Source organism: Stigmatopora nigra, chromosome 16 (assembly GCF_051989575.1).
Source record: "Stigmatopora nigra isolate UIUO_SnigA chromosome 16, RoL_Snig_1.1, whole genome shotgun sequence".
Taxonomy (NCBI): domain Eukaryota; kingdom Metazoa; phylum Chordata; class Actinopteri; order Syngnathiformes; family Syngnathidae; genus Stigmatopora; species Stigmatopora nigra.
The window spans coordinates 7,608,334-7,628,064 of record NC_135523.1 but is presented as its reverse complement, the minus strand read 5'-3'; the positions used below and the strand labels follow the sequence as shown (position 1 = coordinate 7,628,064).

At 37.7% G+C, this 19,731-nt stretch overlaps 2 protein-coding genes across 2 annotated transcripts in view; one reads left to right on the top strand and one right to left on the bottom strand.

The window, feature by feature from the left end:
- Nucleotides 1-203: 203 nt before the first annotated feature.
- socs6a (suppressor of cytokine signaling 6a) lies at nucleotides 204-6,431 on the bottom strand. Its single transcript, XM_077736215.1, has 4 exons — nucleotides 6,351-6,431; nucleotides 6,202-6,269; nucleotides 5,524-5,587; nucleotides 204-4,822 (listed from the first exon to the last, which is right to left on the bottom strand). The coding sequence occupies exon 4, from the start codon at nucleotides 4,693-4,695 to the stop codon at nucleotides 3,082-3,084; it is 1,614 nt and encodes a 537-aa protein (XP_077592341.1). The 5' UTR covers nucleotides 4,696-4,822; nucleotides 5,524-5,587; nucleotides 6,202-6,269; nucleotides 6,351-6,431; the 3' UTR covers nucleotides 204-3,081.
- A 3,134-nt stretch (nucleotides 6,432-9,565) lies between these two features.
- Nucleotides 9,566-19,731, top strand: part of rttn (rotatin) — a 33,775-nt gene continuing 23,609 nt past the window's right edge. The window contains exons 1-16 of the mRNA XM_077736336.1: nucleotides 9,566-9,756; nucleotides 10,070-10,257; nucleotides 10,340-10,529; nucleotides 10,626-10,715; nucleotides 11,560-11,650; nucleotides 12,106-12,220; nucleotides 12,668-12,827; nucleotides 13,631-13,793; nucleotides 13,910-14,094; nucleotides 14,690-14,805; nucleotides 15,768-15,923; nucleotides 15,994-16,209; nucleotides 16,330-16,442; nucleotides 16,520-16,646; nucleotides 17,230-17,355; nucleotides 19,081-19,197. Coding sequence (XP_077592462.1) covers nucleotides 9,726-9,756; nucleotides 10,070-10,257; nucleotides 10,340-10,529; nucleotides 10,626-10,715; nucleotides 11,560-11,650; nucleotides 12,106-12,220; nucleotides 12,668-12,827; nucleotides 13,631-13,793; nucleotides 13,910-14,094; nucleotides 14,690-14,805; nucleotides 15,768-15,923; nucleotides 15,994-16,209; nucleotides 16,330-16,442; nucleotides 16,520-16,646; nucleotides 17,230-17,355; nucleotides 19,081-19,197 — 2,184 coding nt within the window. The 5' untranslated portion in view covers nucleotides 9,566-9,725. The remainder of the gene's footprint in view (nucleotides 9,757-10,069; nucleotides 10,258-10,339; nucleotides 10,530-10,625; nucleotides 10,716-11,559; nucleotides 11,651-12,105; nucleotides 12,221-12,667; nucleotides 12,828-13,630; nucleotides 13,794-13,909; nucleotides 14,095-14,689; nucleotides 14,806-15,767; nucleotides 15,924-15,993; nucleotides 16,210-16,329; nucleotides 16,443-16,519; nucleotides 16,647-17,229; nucleotides 17,356-19,080; nucleotides 19,198-19,731) is intronic.

Here is a 19,731-nt window from a genome sequence, read left to right as displayed (position 1 = left end):
GTATATAAACGTATGCAGTATGAGCATACACAGGAACAACATAATAATAAATAATGAATAAAAACCCCAATGAAGTTGTCGGTTTAGTTGAACCATTTGAACAAATATAGTAAATGGCATTACAGTCTAAATTTATCTTTTTGTGAGCATCCAAAGCAGGTTAAATAAAACCCACTCAAAGTCAAAGCAATCATTTTTAGAATATAACTTTTTTTTATTTATAATTTATAATTGGCAGATACAAAAAATCTTAAACTGTATCCAAAATGTGCAATAAATCACTGCTGATTAACAAAAGAAATTACAAAAGACTGTTTGTCTACTTTGAAAAGTTGACAACCAATGTAAACTGGTTTGAACTAGTATTTCTAATGTGTTTATGATTCAATTCTAACGGTCTTGTGAACTGAACTACAGTTTAAAAAAAAGATCTGCGTTGCTCTCCCAAGATAACACACCATCATGTGTACGATACATACATCAACATATGCCACATTCTAGTTCCCTCGTTGTTAAATATAAGAAAGGCAATCATTTTCGGTAAGCAGCACAAATGTGTAAAACACATGACAAACTCTTGTACCAATATATTTGAGACATCAACATAACATGGACGGGGGGTTAGGGGGCGGACACTTCCAAAAAAAATGTTGTAAACGATTACCTACATTCATTGAGATGCACAGAAAACAGAAGATTCTCGTCAAGTGCGGATCAGCAAGCTGAACAGGCATCAAAATCTGAAATCACACACTTGAGAAATTAATGCTGAATAGTATTGAGATGGGAGTGGGATAAAAAAAAAAATCACAGCAGCAACTCTTTTCGAAAAGAGATCCTGTGCGTTAAAAAACAAAACAACAGAAACACCAAGGAATTAAAAAAACAAAAAATCTTCACATTTCAATCAAAAGTACATCCACATTCATTATCCGCTTATCTGGACAGGATGCTGGTGCCTTCTCCTTCATATTCCGCAAATATTGTAAGACACCAAACTAAACTAAGTAAATAGTTGAGCAAATGCGTACATGGAGAAATATCAACTACCGTTTCACTGGGAAGGACAATTCTTGGCAGGATGTAAAATGAGTTTTGTAGTGCAAAATAATTCTTGCATGTAATGTTTTTTTCTAATTCTACTCCAAACCAATACAGGTTTTTCATGTAGCGTAATTTTCCCCAAGGTCGTAAATGTCATCAAGTAAAATAACATTGTGGGAAAAGAAACATTTCCAACTTGTGTTTGACAGAAAGAAAACATCCCACTACACAGGTTACCAGAACCTACAGCCTTCATTCCTAGACAACTCAAATGCTTTTAAACGCTACTACCGTTAACATGCATCACTATTCAGAGTTCTTAATTTATTAGACATTAACTTTTGCAGCCAACTAAACCTAAAGCCCTACCAGTTGTCTATAGGACTTCTTCGAACACTCGGGTGCTAAAATCAAAAACTCATGTAACCAGAATTCCCTATTAAGGTTTTCATGTAAAGCACTTGTGTAAATAACTGTTGTGCTTTTCCCTTTCCTCTGGAGATTCTGCTGTATTTTTATGTATATTTTTCTTTCCCGCCCTGTGTTAATGAATTGAAGAATCTGTAATGGAATTGTCATAAGCTCAGACCTTGACTACACGCCAACCAGGGATTTCCCAAATCCTTTCACACAGGGCTCACACCAATTTAGGAATTCATTTGATCTAGGTCAGACTTTAAGACATCAGACTCACTGTACAAGTATTGAGGTCAAGTGACAACAGGTTTCCTTCTATTATAGAATCTTGCAGTACTTTTATAATAATTAAAAAGGACACCAAGCCTATATTCTGGGTTTGCATAATGTGGCAAAACCCATTGTGACATCTTTTCTTATCGAGGTCTATAACGGTGAAGCTTTCACAACATCCAAATGACCAGATATTTTTTAAATACCAGCAAAATTCTTCACTTGAGCGCCTGTGTAGTATTCCTTTCACAAAATGAGTACTCTGAATGGGACCCATTATACTTTTAAAAATAAATCCCCCAAAAATAGTTTAGCAAACTACTAGTAAAACAAATAGATTGTCCAAATCTAAATCGTAATGATACTAAGTTGACATTTTCTTGAGCTATTATTTAGTATTACCAAATGAGTTCCAATTTCCAAATGCCTAAACTGTAGTTGTGTCTGAAGAAAAATACACTAGTATCATGGATGAGTTGACCGCAAGGAAAATTTGAATATAAACTCAAATTTGTTTGCCACAATATTGTTTTAAACATGATTAACAGTAGTACATTTAAATGTAAATAAAGAAAAAGCATAACAGGTCCCACTTTTTGTAGAGCACAATATTAACAAAATGCTGTTTCCACAAAGTGGGAAAAAATTCCAGCATTTTCAGTACCGTTAGACTTGCATAATATAGAATGGCTCCACATAGCCAGAGGTTACTTTAAAGCTCATCATGCATGACCAAGTTATTTAAAATGTTTCATTTTGGGTCAGGCCACTGTACAGGATACTTAAAAACAATGATGATTAAAAATGTTTATGTAGCATTTCCTTATGCACTCAGAGAAGAACTTTTAAGATTTCCAAATCTATTCTTTCTCTGGTTCTTCCACTAATCCAAAGCATTCACTAGTTGACGTGGAGTAACGAATAAAAGTTGCATACTATGGATGCATTTAGTAAATTAGTGGTGAGAAAACATCCAGTTAATAAATTGCATTTGTTGCTTAAGCCAGAAGTCGACTTTGACAATCAATGCACGTTAATATAAACATTGTTTTGGGCTCAAAAATCTTTCTGCAGTTGAATAATTTTGTCAATAAGGTGTCTGGCCCGTACATTTTATGTAATTTTTTGTCAATAAAATCGATAATGGCAATGTCAACTTTAATTTTGAATGTTATGTAGGCCTTGGTTTCAGCATTTGATTGTACAACCGGGATAACTTGTGGCGACAGTTGGCGAGTGATTGACTTCTAAGTAAAAGCAATCATCTGGGTTAGGCGTGTGTGTGAACCTTGTGTACACCTCACTGAACATAAAAAGTGCAAAATAACCACCACTGTCCTATGTGTGTCAGTAGTGCTTCTCCTGTAGGTAATCTTTCATCTTGTTAGGCAAGGGCAGTTTCTGTATAAGGTCTATCCTCGTGTATTGTCTAATGACAAAGCGACAAAGGTACTGCAACGAACGTACTTGCATAAAGCGGGAGACTGGGTTGGTGAGTCTGACAGGGTAGGTTGCAGACCCAGGTAAGCGAGACCTGGAATAACAAAAAGCACCATTCTCCGAGTCCTTTATCGAGTGTTCTATGAGGTCTACAATCGACGTGTGTCCTTCTACGTCAGGCTGCTCATAGAAGCTGAAACGTCCGTTGGAGTGTTCGATGCGGGTGTGGAGAGTTTTACTCTGTGACCTAAAACTCAGACTGAGCAGATACCGGTCATCCGAGCTGTCTCGGACCAAAAACGAGCCATCGGCCAAGTTGATGAGCTTTTCCTCCGCCTCCCAGCGTGTGATAGGCCCCCAGTACCAACCTTGCCTGGCGAGTTTCTTCAACTCCTCCGTCAAGCTGGTCACTACCATGGGCCCACTGCTTTGGACTGAATCGTACACTCTGCTGACCCCTGGAGCGGAATTGGGATCAAAGTTGAGATGTTGTCGAACCCTTTCAGCCACTTGGCTGTCGGGCGAGCTGAAAGTGGAGAAAGTTCTGGGAAAACGACTATGACTGCTCATGGGAGGCAGGAGGGGAGAGAGGGGAGGCGGAACCTCTCCTCTTGGGCTTTGAAGCATTAGGTCAGCGGAGCCGAGAAGAAGACTATTAACTGTGGTGTCCATGAAAAGATCTGGAGGCAAGTCACCAACCATTTCGTGCTCCTCCGGACCCTGATCTGTCAGCGGGGAACCGTTGTTGTCTGCCGCTGCTGCCAACTCCATAGGAGATGCAGTGTCCAGACAGAAGGAGTGAGACCCTTCTGGGTACATTCCCTCGTCTAAAGGCATTGTGTACTGAATGTAGTCTTGAGGTGTCAACCCCAGCACCACAGGCACGTCATTGTCTTCAATATTCAGATGCAGTTCACCATTTTGTGGCTGCTGAATGTTTTTTAAGGATTCGGGTTGGTCCTGAAAGAGCTCGTCCATTTGGAAATCGCTAAACTCCTTTCGGATGCCATTTAATGTGGGACTGGGGCTTGGCGAGTGAACCATGGCTTTAACTTTGACCTCCATCTTTATACAAGTGTCGTCGGAGTTAACTGGCCGCAGAGGCCATGGCGAAGGGCTATAGTGGTGACTGCGAAGCGACGAAGACCTCAAAGGTCTCTGGGATTTGACCTCGTTGAAGCCAATGGGCACGGAAGAGGAGGAGAAGGTGTCCTCGTCGTCTGTTGAGCTAATGGCTGAGGAGCCGGCTTTGCTCTTTGCCTTCTGCTTTGCAGACAACCTTCTCTTGAGTGAACCCATCAGGCCTTCACTCTTTGAACGGCTCTTGTTTTGCCCACCTTTGTCTTCCCCACAGCCCAAATCAGACACTGAAAGGTCTTTGGTGTAGCAGCCACCAAAAAGTGACTCGTCCTTAGTGAACTCTGTGGTCACTGGGGGCTGTTGGAGCATGACAAAGTCACCGTCCTCTTTCCCCTTTATGCTCAGTGACTTCCGAATGGTCTTCAGGCTGATCTTCTTCATTCTGACTGGCCCTCCGCCAAATTGGGGGGCATGAGAGGTCTCGCCTTGTGTCCTGATGAAAGTACTAGCCACAGTATCCTCCCATCAGGTCGTACATAAGTCATGCAGACAGCAAAGCCTTCAGTCCCTGAAAAGAAGGGAAAAGCAACAATACAGTGAAACACGCTTCAGCTGCGAAAGCACATGTACCTTTAATTTTTTTCCCCGATTTAATTTTGACTGTAGTTGTACTTCCATGAGATGAAGTTGTGGGCCTTTCTATTAACTGTTCCCATAGTTACCTGGGATAGGCTCCAGCACCCCACTGTGATCCTTGTGAGGATAAGCGGTTCCGAAAATGAATGATTGAATATCTTTTAGAAGCAAGTTTGGAACAAGGGACAGAGTAATAATTATTGAGGTTTCTAAAACATTACACTTACACTCTACCACAATGGCAGTGCACGCTGACATATTTTGATTCACTAAAGTAGAACATTCAAGTAACTACAGAGTAATTAAACATCAGGTGGTCTACATGTCACCACAAAGCTTTGACTGCATAAACGATAGTTTAGGATTCAATTGAATCAGTATCTAACCCTTGCACACACAAGATTTCCCTACACTGCAATTAAGGTCTGTTTACATTCAAATATATATGTGATAGGTTTAAAATGAGGTTTTAGTATGCTGCACTTTGACATCACACAACATCACACAATTAAAATACAATTATTATTTTGATGGCATTCATGATGATGATATATTAAGTGCCCCAATATCAGTAGAGAGACTGAAAAAGCAACAAAAACGTTCAAATATGAAAGGTACAGATCTATTACTCACCATTATGAGTAGAAAGAATGTGACTCCTCGACTAGATTGAATGGGTCAGGTTCCACTTCCAGCACTTTAAATTTGATGTTATGGGGGAGGGAAAAAAGAGAAAAAAACTTGTTATCATGGTTGCAAAACCTGCTGTTTCACCTAACCTATTCTTAACAGTGAATAGGTAGTAGTTTATATAATCCGATTCTTTGCTGAACCTATTTTGGAAACAGAACCAAGTGCTTGTCATGACCTAGCCTAACACGGCCTGCACATTTGGATGCACGACTTTAGCAATCAAAGGGAGCATTTTACTATCAAATCGCAGTCGTGAGATCTGCTTTATAGAAGAGTTAATACATAAAACCACGACAAGAACTCGACAAAAGACTTGATTATTATTCCCAGAATGTAATGATATAACATGAGAATTGCCCACCACAATTGCTACTACTGGATATATTGTTAGCACATTCGCTATCAACATTGCAAACTATTCCAAACAGATCGGATAATAAAACAAGTAACCTAACATTATGTACCCCACAACGTTGTCATATGATCTCACTAGAATTGCAAAACGAACCCAATTACATTTTATTCACTCTTTCACCTATGCTAACGTTAGCATTCCAACTACCTAAACCAATCAGCTCGTTTCCTTCATGCTTGTTGTTGAATACAAGAAATCGTTACCTTGCAGTTCTTCAGCTTCCCGATCTGCAGGAAAAGCATCGCCGTTTACATCTCCACAGTTGGTACGTCTGGTAAAAAGAGAAACGGTTGTGATCTAAAATACAATGACATAATAAGGTGACTACTTTCTGATGAATAGGTTAGCTCACTTGACTTAGCTCCCGGCCTCTTCCTTTGTTGCCTGTTGAGTAGGGACAGGCAAGGCAGGAGACTGGATGGAGTGAGCGCACATAAAGACGCATCAGTGAATTGAGGAACTACTCCTACAAATAATTACTGATGAATATAAAAATATAAAACATATCAAGTGTGTAGACATTTTTCATAAGGTGTATTTTCTACATGTTCAACTACATTATTCTTTTCCATTTGAGTTTGTAGTTAACTGTGGCTGCCATTGACGTCGACAGACGTCCAATTCATTTTGACTGGAGGTCAATTAATTTGAATTGGAAGTCAATGGATGGCTATGGGACAGAAACATGATCATTCAGAGGCAGCTACATACAAAATAGTTCTAGTTATGTACCTCTAAAACTAGCACGTTGACATTTTTGTCTATGTATATGTATATATGTAAATATATATAATGAGTAATAATATTGTGCACATCAATGCATCAATCCCCAGTTATTGCTTGTCTTCACTAGGATCATGAGTGAGCTTATCCTGGAAAACTGGGCTGGGAAGAGCCATGACTGGTCAGCAACCAAATGCGGGGTACACGTAAGCAAACAAGCATTCAGAATGTCTTTGGAATGTGTAAACTTACTCCATAGAAGAACATCAAACTACACAGAGAAAGGCCAGACCTCAGATTTTAATTCACGACCTCATAACTGTGTGTCAGATGTTCTGACCAGTCATCCATCGTGCCGCCTTATGCTTGCATTATGCACAAATGCTATAGACGAAAGTGGATATACATTATTATACTTTGAATATCCATAAATAAGATTCAAGTGAGGGAATGTGAAACCCCCTGATGGCTGAATTTACATTTACAAAATATAGACAAACAGTTGTTGGATACAAATACTGTCTTAAATTATTTTTCTAATGCAACAAATATGAGTAGTTTTAGGATTTTATTGTATTAAATTGCAGAACATGCCAGCAGAAAAGTAAAATCCTTCCAGAAAGTGTATTTTAGGTTTGACTATGCCTTTACCCACTTGAGATAATTGAACTATATATACTGTTGTTTTTATACAAAACTAAGCAATTTGTATGGTTAATTGATTTGGGCGCAAAACTGTTGATGCTCTGATCATGAACTATGACTTATTAGATAAAATTGTTCTTATTTAGTGAATTCACAAATGTTGGACACCACGTTATAAAGTAATTTATCATTAAAAACTACCAACTTGATGTAATATTAGGTCACTGCTGTGTTTGCATCCACCTTCCAGGTTGTCCTCCACCCACTGCCTACAGTTGGCTGGGATCGGCTCGAGCACCCCCGTGACCCTTGTGAGGATATACGGAATGAACGAATATTATAAATGGAAACAGGTTAGTCAATACTGCGTAATCAGTTTTTACCCCGGAGCTTTCGCAAACAATATAATTTTGAGGTTATTTTTTAAATAAATTATTTATTAATGAATTATTGTTCAAGCCGCAATCATTTATAATCATATGTTTTGATTGGCTTCAAAAAAGTTTCCGAATATAGTAATTAATTACATCTGTCTGCATTACCCATTTGATGTGAAGCATAGGTTGGCACCTTATAACAAAATATGATGTCATTTATATTATTTTTCTAATTTGGGTCTTCAGTTGACAAAAGTTTTGGGAAAAATAATGCACCAAAAACATGGCCCGCAATTTAAATCTTGTTAAACTAAGCGGTGACCAAAGAGGCTTAATAATGATCATATTGTGACAGGCCAAATGTTTACAGGAAAGCTGCATGCGAAAAAATAATTGCTATGAAATATTCAATGTCCAAATATTCACTAATGAATGAACTTTCTTATTTGTGGTTTGTGAGTCTGACTTGGTATGGGGACTTGGTGCTTAAAAGTATTTTTAATTTGTATTCCAAAAAGATCAAATTGACTCTCACACTATAAGTTGATCGAACAAACTAAATGTTGGTTGGCTAATTAGTGTCAGTATTGTTTTTAAAAAGGATGATGTTTACCACTGCCACACTAATTTGGTTCCTCCTGAACATCACATTGTTTTTTCCACACTGTCAAATGTATGGCAGTCTTTCCCCATCCTGCTTGGGGCAGCAATGGGTAGTAGACAGGCTCTCTGCAAGCATTCTAATTACTCGGCCTTATTAGGCTTGATCAGACTGCAATTTTTTTTATATGCTGGCACACGAGGGAAGGTGTGAGTGGGGGAAAAGTGGAAGAAGGAGGGATGGCAGCTCAGAAATATTGCAACAAGGACGCCATAACATGAGAATGTTTTCACAAGCCAAATTAGACCTGACAAACAAACTTTACTCGATATTGGGTGCCAGACGGTAAAACACAGCACGGGTACGACTTGATACTATTTTGTACAAAACTTTGAACACATCTTCCCACTTCTGGATCTTGAAAAGAAATAAATTATAAAAATAAAAACATTCTTTTTCTTCTTCTCTCTACATAATGTGCAATTCTAGGTGCTCTTCTTAGTTACAATAAGACTATTTTCATCATGGAATCTGCACAGTAAAAGCAATGCTTAAAGTAAGATTTTACCTATTGTACTAGACGTTTAAAAGTACAATATTACCCATTGAAAGTGTTATTGAAGAGGATGCAGGAAGGTGTGAGCAGTTTAATATTAATCCTCTGGTATTTTAGAGCTACAGGGGATATGTATTAGCCTATATTAAAATATTTCTGCATTTCATATCTAATTATTTAAATTGTGTGATTGATATAATAATTTTCTTTACTTTTGTAGTGTCATCACACAAAAAAACATCAACAGGACATTTACAAAAGCAATAAATACATAAATATATACACAGTTGTGTTGGTGAACCTTCATAATGTTATTTAATTACACACCTAATCACATATTGAAGTGCATATTAAAAGGGCAACAAATACTATACACTCATTATATAGTTTGTCACAATAATATAATATATATACATAGTAATAATAATTTATATTTCTTTGGACTCTTAGCTCTTCAATGCAGTGGAGGATTGGAAAATCAAAAAACATAATTTCACATAAAAATAGTACTTAACATGATTTAATAATATGGTTGAAAGTGTCAGTAAAAATGCAAAATTAAAGTTACTTTTCTATTACTAGTGTTGCAGTGAAACATTCTATTGATTGTGTTATATTTTCCCTCCTACACATTTGAAGGCCATTGAACGCACCTCCATTTTATCCGGAAGCGAAGATATGGTGGCGCGGTTGTTGAAAACAAACCGCGAAGTCGAGCAAAATGTGACACTTGCAGACATCGCTTTACTCAAATGACAATTCTGGGCCTCATTTGGGCTCGGATAAAACCCGATCTAAACAACTATAAGCAGCGATCGCGAGATTATGGAATTATCCGGCATGATCAAGAAAATGGGTAGGCTAAGAGTTAGCTGGGAAATTGTATTTTCGAAGTGATGTTTGGTGTAGATTTGTTAATTGCATCTTGTGATCTACAGAACTGTCAAACTAGTTTTCTGATTTGACCATCGTGTTTGATTTTATTCATTACGTATTGTTTGTTCAGCCCACCATAAAGCTACTTTTCATATGGCAAAGTTATCAAAGTCCATAAAATTGGATGTAGAGCTTTTATCTGCACTTTAGACCAAAACAAAAAAATCCGACAACTTAATTCTTATTTCATATCTAATTCATATTGTTACTGTGTTTTTTCTTTTTACCAACAGGCCACTCCTTGTCTGAGATAAGAGTTCGAGCATTGAAAAGCATCATTTGTAAGCTGAAGCACTCCCTGATTTCCATCCCAGACATTGTCCAAGAAAAGATGCTGTTCATTTATCTACTGGAGTGGTTCAAATTCCCAGAGGTCCCCATGCAAGAAGAAGTCCTGGATTTACTCTTAACTTTATCCAAGGTAAAGCCCAGAAAGAAAGTAATGTCCTCAAAGTCATCGTTTCATTCATTGATTGTGGCTTTTTTATTTATTTAAATAAAAGCATCCAAGTGCAGCCCAGATGCTGAGAGATCTTGAAGCGGAAGATATCCTTTTGCAACTGTCTACCAGTGTACAACCGAGACTTCGACCCATCATCGACGAAACCCTGGACCAGCTGTTCCAGCTACCTGAGCTTATCCCCTGCCCCGCCCCCTTCTTTATGCACAAACCCCACATTCCACATCAGACAGGTGCTGCAACCAAGGGGAAATAGTTGAATGAAGTCTATGCCATACAACTATTTTCCATTATTGAAAGCTGAATTTCTTCTGTGGTTTCTTCTGCAGATTTACCGTCTGATGAGCAATTTCCCAGTCGAGGATATTTCCAGAAGAGTATGCCGAATCATGCGGATGTACCTCCTCTGAAGATAGCAGGCACTGATTTTTACATTCTATCGTACAACGCACCATACAATAGAACCTCTAAAGTCAATTAGAAATATTGCATTGTTATTCATTATTCCTGCTGTTTATTCTCATAGGTTGCGAGGGTGCCGGAGCATATGTCAACAGACTATTTGGCAGTACACCCTAAACTGGTTGCCAGCCAAATTGCCGTGCAAAATTAGACAAAACTAACCATTCACGCGCACATTCACACAACAGGATAATTTCAGAGCGCTCGCTCGTCATGCAATACATGATTTAAGCATGTGGGAGGTAACTTGAATAGCTACCCTAAGTTATGCAGACGTATTACCTAGTCATCCACCATATCCCTGTATTGTTATTATTATTGTGCTGAGTATAATTCAAATTTAATTATAAGACATTTTCAAAAAGGTGCTCTAAGGCTTTTTTATTTTACATTTCTAGCTTTCATTCATATAGTAATAACAAGTTAATATGGGAATAAGCAATTTTAGAGAAAGATAATCATCTCCCAGGCTTTGGAGGCACTTGACAGATGTCAATGCATACTTCATTATTCATGGACAGATAAGAATAAAATATGTTACCTTGTAGTATATATTCTAGGGATCTATATGCATCGATGCTTGGAGCACTATTTCTCTTGTTTTGTCTCATCCCTGATTAAATAATTGGAGAATTATTATCTGTAGATAGGGTTTGTACTCACTTGGGGTGTGCTTACCATGTCGCTGGACTTAATTTGGTTGAACTCGTTATTTGGGGTGCGTGACTTTGGAGGGTACAAATAAATATTTTGCTGTTTTATTTTTGTATTTTGCTTCATCATCTGCATGTGTTTTCACAGTACATGAAGCTGTGCAGTGCTTGAAGTTCTCTGTGTTCCCCTGGCTGACGTTGACAAACGCAGATAGACACATTTTATCTTCTAATGAAAGGTGAGACCTACTGAAGGAGTGCATGTATTTCTCTACTCTAACAATTTAACATAATCATATGGAAAGCTGCATCGAATTATTACACCGTGCATGATTGATGGCCACTGAATTAGTCATCACCTTGTTTTGGTGTGTGTGTTTGGGGGCTGGGGGGGTGCACTATTCTATTCTGGATTCACCCACGGTGAAAGGAGAAAAGTAGGTGTGGGTTAGGGTTCCTAATAGATGCCTCTTGGTTAGGGTCCATCCCAGTAGAAGGGAGAATAAGCCCCTCTACAATGTGGTTATGGTGAGTCAACCAGTGCTCTCAAATATTCAAGTCATCTGGTGAAAAATTTGTACTATCACCTTATTTAAGTAGGAGAGAATGAATGATTCAGGAATTTACTGTCAGAAGTAATGTAGGTTATTATTTTATCATTAAGCAATGTCAACATTCATTTTTTTATGAACAGGTCTTTAAGGAGCAGCAACCCCAGTTTGGTGTGGGCCACATGTGAGCTACTCTGTGATGTCATCATGCAGGACTTCCCTGCTGAGATCTTCCTGCAGAGGCCAAATATTGCAAAGGTTTGTGCCATTTTAATTAGATACAATTAATATTGTACAAGAGAGTTGATGATCTAATCTGAAAAAATAAGCATTATATGTCAATTAGCAAGATATTAAACTCCAACAAAAGTCGCTCTATCCATCCGTCTGTCCATCATTTCATACTGATGTATTAACATTAAAGTGAAGGTCTTTATTGTTTTGTGTATTTAATCTTATGTTAAATAATTACTTGTTATCAACTTGTTTTATTGATATAATTGGATTTTTCAAAAATGGTCCATGTCAGATTTTTTTGTCTTATTTCTAAAAAAATAATATATATATTTTCAACTTCCACCTGTGTTTCTGTAGAGTCAACAACAGAATGCACACAGATTTTTTACTCCCACGTATATCCTAAATAAGTCATGCCATTTTTGTTTTATTGCCTTCTTTGATGAAGTATTTTTTTCCTTTCTTCAGACTCTTCTGTCCCTTCTGAGGATGGGGTTGGGTGAAGGTGACACATGTTACCTCCACTTGCAGGCGCTCTCCTGCCTGAGGCAGCTTTATGTGGGGCTGAGGCAAAGGCTGCGCTTTCATCAAGATCCCAGCTTCCACTCTGCCAAGCAAGGAGGTGCCTGTGAGTTAATGTGACAGCAGTTTTCTTCCTTTGCATGCATTTAGTTCCATTTTTTTAAGTTTAAAAAATATGGCAACTAGTTGGGATTTACAACACTCTAATATGATATTGGAAAATCCAAAGTGCTCACTGAAGTAAACGTGACCTGATACTGTTATTACATGCAAACTAACAGCAAAACATTTTATTTTATGTGCACTTTTTTCAATAATAATGGTGAACTGGGGGTAACTGAGACAGCTAGCGTCCCATCACAACCAAAGGGCACAGAATTGAAGCATCTAATTGCAGCACATGTATGCGTGAATATCAATGACTCACTTAAGAAGCAGGGTCACAGCATGTTTATGAGACTGTCGGTCTCAAACATGAGAAGTTGTTATCGGCAAAGATCCTGTACTACTCATTAAAAAAGCAACATTTCCTTGGTCTAAAAAGGATTTAAGTGTTGCACTTTCTGCAAAATATATGTGTGAATATCGCAATGTCGGGGTACAAACACGACATCGTTCAGAGGAATCAACAGACTGGATCAAATGTTGTTGTACAAATAGTACCTCGGCGATCGAGTGGTCGATTGGGATAGACATATTTTGTTAAAAGCTACCAGCTGTCCACATCACAGTCAGTGTCTATGCCTATTTTACAGCCACTTTTTCCAAAGTAAACAAACATTTTACTTCATCTTTCCTTTTTTTCAATTGTTTAAGAGCCTTAGCAAAACAATAACTTAAAAGATGATCTGATTAATTGCATGTAGTCCTTTTGTAAATATAGTATTTTTATTTGCTTTGGCTGTTTAGATACTGTGTCCCAGAACTCATCCTATTCCCATGAAGAACAGGCGACCCAGCATTCACAAGCTTCTTCCCCAGCAGTGGAGTGCTCTCCTCGACCTTCTGTGGTTGGGGGAACAGATCAGAGAGTTCGGGGTGATGGTCAAGATGGAGATGCAGGTTCCAACAGGTATTGACCTTGATGTTCTATTGTGTGTTCCCTTCCATTATCTTCCTATCATCACATCTGTTTTTTTTTTTATACTTGAAGTGCAAATGTTTTCTTCCTGTCACTTGCTCACCCAGTGGCAGCTTACATGGCAGTGCAGGGTCAGTCCAGACAGTCAGACAGACACCTCCTGCAGATGCGGGCAGCTGGGCGCTCCCTGACCAAGTTGTAGAAGATGATGTAGCGATGGGGGCGCAGCAGCTCTCTGTGGCTCAGTTCACCGTTGAAACCCTAGAAAATGTCATTCCGCTACTGAAGACAGGTAAATGCTTGTGTACCACTATCAAAGCTAAATTGATTTTGTCTAAGCTTTCATATTTATATATATATATATATATATATATATATATATATATATATATATATATATATATATATATATATATATATATATATATATATAAAATAGTATTTCTCTATTTATTTTTATTTACGTTCTTTTAAAACACTTAACAACAGTAAAGCATAGTGAGGTAAATAATCAAATGGTCTATACTAGTAACACTCATCCACAAGAATTCAGTCACCAATGATTCTTGTCATAAAGCGTACTGCTTGCAAAATGGATAGGATTTTTATGTCCACTGCCTTAATATTAAATAACTTAGTAAATAGTTGATATCAAAGATTTTCTTCCTAGATTTAGAGCATTATCACTGATGGCATTTCATGATTCACAAGGCAGTTTTACGATTTGAAGGCTATTGTTGCACAAACACTGACAAGCAGCAAAAGCATAAAAGTATTGTGTGTAAATAATTGTTATCAGAGTATTTTCGGAAAAGAGCTCTTCAAATAATCCAACAGTATATGTTCAGAAATTCTCTTTATCCTTCTAATCCTTGTGTATTTTTCAGATGTTTCACACGTCTTCTGTCGTGTTCTGGAGCTGCTGTTCGACACCGTCTTCCTGCTTGGGGACAGCATTTGCGAACTGGTCTGGGACGATCACAGCCTGGTGGGGATGGAGCTGGCAAGTCAAAACACAGCTTGTGAAGTCTCTTATGCAGATGAATGGATGTGCTTCACTAGACGGGGAGGGGCTGGTGTACTGAGTTTTGCCTCTAGGCAATTTGCCACAAACACATACGCTACTCAGGAGTCAACGAGAATTTCTTGCGAGTGATCAGCCAGAATGAATTTCAGAATATTACATAAATTTCCATTTTGCAACACTATTTGTAGAAGCATTTTAGCTGCTTATTTGGTTTTATGCAGTGTGCATATTCTCGTTATGATAAGCTAAAGCTCAGGATTTTGATGAAGTTGAGCCATATCAATTTTCTCTGATCTTAGAGGATATCTGAAGGTTTTATTTGGATTTAAATTGAATGTAAAATAGTCAAATTTGTGCCCTATTGAGTGACCAATCTAGGGTTTAGACTTAACAAGTTCCCATCCCTTTATGAAGCTGGCAAAAATGAGCAATGTAGAAAATGGTTGGAAGTGTGTTAATTTTTTGAAACAATAAGACATTGTTATAACATTTTTTTTAGGCCTCAGAAACATATTTTTTATCCTCTGTTTACAATTATTGTTCTGCTATTGGGCTCATACTGTAAACTTGTCAAGAAGGCGGCCCCTAAATCCCTATGCTGTTTCAAACATGCCATTCAACGTCTTGTGGCCTGTTTTGTCATATTTACGCGGACTGCAGTTTTGTGTTGCAGATCTTGAGTTTTTTTGTCTGTTGGGAACAGACTTGTCTGAGCCAAACAGCCAAATAATAAACAGGACACTTACTGCCCCCTAATGGATTTAATTAATCAGTTCCTCACTGAACAAAGTCGTTGATAATACATTGCTCCAGTTTTTTCATGTGAGATGGATGTAAATGTATTTTGTTCAAAAATAACATTAATATCCACCTTTACATTATTTATTTATTTTGTATTCTATTTGTAGTAATCATGTGATTCCCTCTGTGTATTATAGAAGGAGAAGCTTCAAGCATGCATGGATTTGCTTGCAGATGTACTGAGTTACCATCAGGATAATAGTAGCAGTTCTCCAGCTCACCACAGAGTTGCATACATTGGCACGGCTGCATTTGTCATTAGGTTCCTGCAGACCATAATTCCTCTTGGAAAGGTGTGTTTGCCAAATTAACACTAGAAATATATATATTTTTATTTATGCTTAACAATTGTTTGTCTTACAGGCAAGTGGAAATGTCCCAGAAAATGCAGTAACAGCTCTTTTTCACCTGTGCCTGGACCAGTCATTTGGTATGGCATTACCCAGCATGCAAGAGACAGCAGTGGCTTACTTGGAACAGTTAAACTCTGACAATTATGAGCTCTACAGGAAAGTTGCACGTGTTGCTCTGTACATGAAATCTACGTGCAGCTTACTTAAGGAAGAACAGAGTACTGAGGTATGATGGATTGCACGGAAGGATTTTGAGGATTTAATTCATTCATAGGCGTGTTTCAACACTGTAAGCCATTTAGTGTACAAGTCACGCTGATTCAAGCTGACATATTTCATTATGAAGGGAGAAAAGAACTGGCTTGAACTACTGGAGCTGGCGGATCTGGCAATTGAAGGCCTTCCATTTCATGAACACTTGCCCATCGTCAAGGAATGCATTCATTTTTGCTCCTACTTGTAAGTTAAAGATAACATTATTTACCATGTGTTGATTCACCTTTTTCCTCACTTAAACTCATATGATTTACTAACAGGTGGAAATTTGATCAACCCAGTCCGGTCCTCCAAATGGAGAGTCAGAAACTCCTCCTCAAGCTGCTGTCACATCCAATGCTACCTATCAAGACGGAAACGTACATGTGTATATTATCTTTGGTCAAGGTCAGAACATGGTGTCTTTTAATACAAACATACAGTAATACCTTGAAATATGAGTGTCCCAACATAACGAGAAATTTGAGATATGAAGCAAATTCTGAGAAAAACATTTGCTTTGACATACGAGCATACTATGCGGCTGCTAGGTGGTCCTTTCCGAGCTGCGCAGCGATGTTCATGACGTGAATGACACATGAAATGCCCTATAATCTTTACGAAGTGCCCCCAATTCAACACATGGTGAACCAAAATCTATGGAAAATGACTCAATTATAAGACATTACCCATCCTCTGGCATGTCTCCCTTTTTAGAATTTTGCATTGTAATATCTATATTTTATTTTTTTTTGTTTCAGAGGGAGGCGCCAAATTAATTTGTATTCAGTTTTTTCAAATTAAGCTCTTATCTCAAGGTATTACTGTAGAGTTGATGACTGAATCAACAACCACTCATGAATCAAACAGTTACTACTGTTCACAAAAAGGGGGAGTGCAGATTTTAAAGAGAATTGATATTCGGATTTGTTTAAATGTTTATTTTTTTTCTTGAATAAACATGTACTTATATGTTGTTTGATATGCACAGAAGTGCCTTGGCATCCAGACTGTGTCGCAACAAGAATCAGGACTCTGCAATGGAATCAACTTTCTCCTGCATTACCGCGTGCTCTATGAAATAAGTGCCTTTGGTCTTCAAGATTCTGCAGAGAATGTGAGTAAACATTTTTTTTTCTTTTGAATGTACAATCCTAATTCCAACAAAGGCGGGATATTGTTAAACATTAAAATCTAATTTAATAATTTGTAAGACACATTTGAAGTTTAAACTACATATTATTTTAAGAAAATAATAATTAACATATAATTTTATTTACATTCCTAATTAACTGGGACAGATGGCTGATAAAGTTGGGGAACACCCATCAAATACTTGTTTGTAACATTCCCCAGTTACACAAGCTAAATGGGAACAGGCGGTGTGTCATCATTAACAAGCAAATATGTGGGAAGGCTAACTACTTCGTGAAAGTGCATGTGAAAATTGTGGAACAATTTAAGGACAATGTTATTAAACATGAAACTGATAGGAATATTGGGATCTACAGCATGTGAAATAATCAAAAGTTTCAGAGAATCTGGAGAAGTCACCACATAAAAGCGGCTTTGCCGAAAAAACATATTCTCTACAGACTAAAAAAGCCATTTTTATACATGACCCCGAAGCACAGGTGTTTTCTGCAGGCTGGAATTCGTTTAAAATGGAGTGTGGGAAAGTCGAAAACTATTCTGGGGACTGTAAAATCAAAATTTGAAGTTCTTAATAACTTGGCCACTACATCAGGGAAAAATAACAACCCATGTTTTAACATCACTCATCTCAAAATGCAGCATTTTTGATGTTATAGGGTTGTGTTAGTGGCAGTTGTATAGAGCAGTTGTACATCTATGAATGTGGCATAAATGTTGAAAGGTACATACAGGTTTATATCCAAGCAATTTCTTTTTCATGGACACCCTGCTTATCTTGGCAAGACAATGCCAAATCAAATTATGCATGCCTTATTCAAGCATTTCTATCTAGTAAAAGTGTGTACAAACCTGACTGGCATGAAGTACAAGACTTATCTCCCATTGAAAATATGTGATACATTTGAAAGCGTAAAATATATAAGAAAAGCAGGTTTTTGCACCCCTATTTATACATCAATCATGTTTTTTTGTAATTTTTAAATGTAATTCTTCTGCATTTCAATGAGAAATGAAGGCAGGTGGAGGTACAAGCACCATTGGCCAAAAATCAACACACTTCTTTGCTATAATGTTCACCATTTGCTTCTCATCTTCTTTTGACTATAATATATTTTTTATGTACAACAGTGTTACGATAGCATGTTTCACCCCCCATTTAATTGTTTATGATCATCAATTAAATGTGACTCAGATTAACGATAAACCCGGTCAAATTAATATCTAAATAATAAAAATGTTGTGATTTTTTTTCTATTGAGTTGAAAACAACTTTTATTAAGTTGTAAGTGTAGTAGCTAAACAGTGACTTTGAAGATTAAATAACTCTTAAATCTTCTGAATATTATCTTTTTTAGCATCCTTTATGTCCCTCTTAGAACATAAATTCTAGCCATTTTAAGGATTCTAGGGCAAGGTCATTCATGAAAATGAACTCAGGCTAGCTATCACTTTTTAGAGATGTTAGTTTAGTAGGGCCTGGTTGTGAGCAGTAATTGTAATTAAACAAAAGGATCGCATAGCAGTTATGTGCATCATGGGCCTTGTAAAGCTCTCCAACATTATATTATGGTCATTAAACTGCCAGCATCACGTAGTGTCAGACATTTTAAAGTCTGTCACTTGCATTACCTGCTGTCTTTATCCACAGTACTAAATGTCACTCCACCACTTAACCTGTGATCTACAGGTGAATGTCGCTGCCAAGGATATCCTGTTATTTCTACTCAAAGGACGATTGATGATGACAAAGGCAACCTGGGACAAATTCATTGCAGCACGTTCTCGGGTCATTGCTGTATTACAGGTGTTGTACTCTTGGTAAATTATATTTCTACTGCGCAGCTCACAAAGCTCTATAGTGCCTGAAATTTATGATCTGCTGTTAATGGGTAGAGGTGGTTGACAGTGTCGGCGGCTGTTACCCCGTATTCAAAATAACTGTGATAAAAAGTGCAAATGTAGCATTTGTGAACCAACAAAGACTTTATGGAGCTGCCAGAGAGTAATATTTACTGCAGTTATTGTTTCATTTACATACTTGTTTTTTTACTGTTTGTATTTTGGGTGTGGAGCATGCTTTTATTAATTGTACCGTTCAAGGCAGCAGAAAGCCTGAAAATCCCTCATCAATATGCATGTGATTGTGACAAGGCTGTCGAGCATGATTTAATTCAAGAGGGCCATTCAGAAATGTGCCCATCCTGTCAACAAGCGACGAAATGAAAACCACCCGTAATCAAAGTGATGCATATTTTACTTACTCTTCTGCCGCTTAGCTAGAATTCCCCATTGTTCACTTCATTTTCTGCCAAGGCTGTTTTGAAAATGTGTGTTTGGT

What these genes read in the sequence shown, in the direction of transcription:
- socs6a (XM_077736215.1), bottom strand. Translation starts at nt 4,695, where the DNA reads ATGAAGAAGATCAGCCTGAAGACCATTCGGAAGTCACTGAGCATAAAG.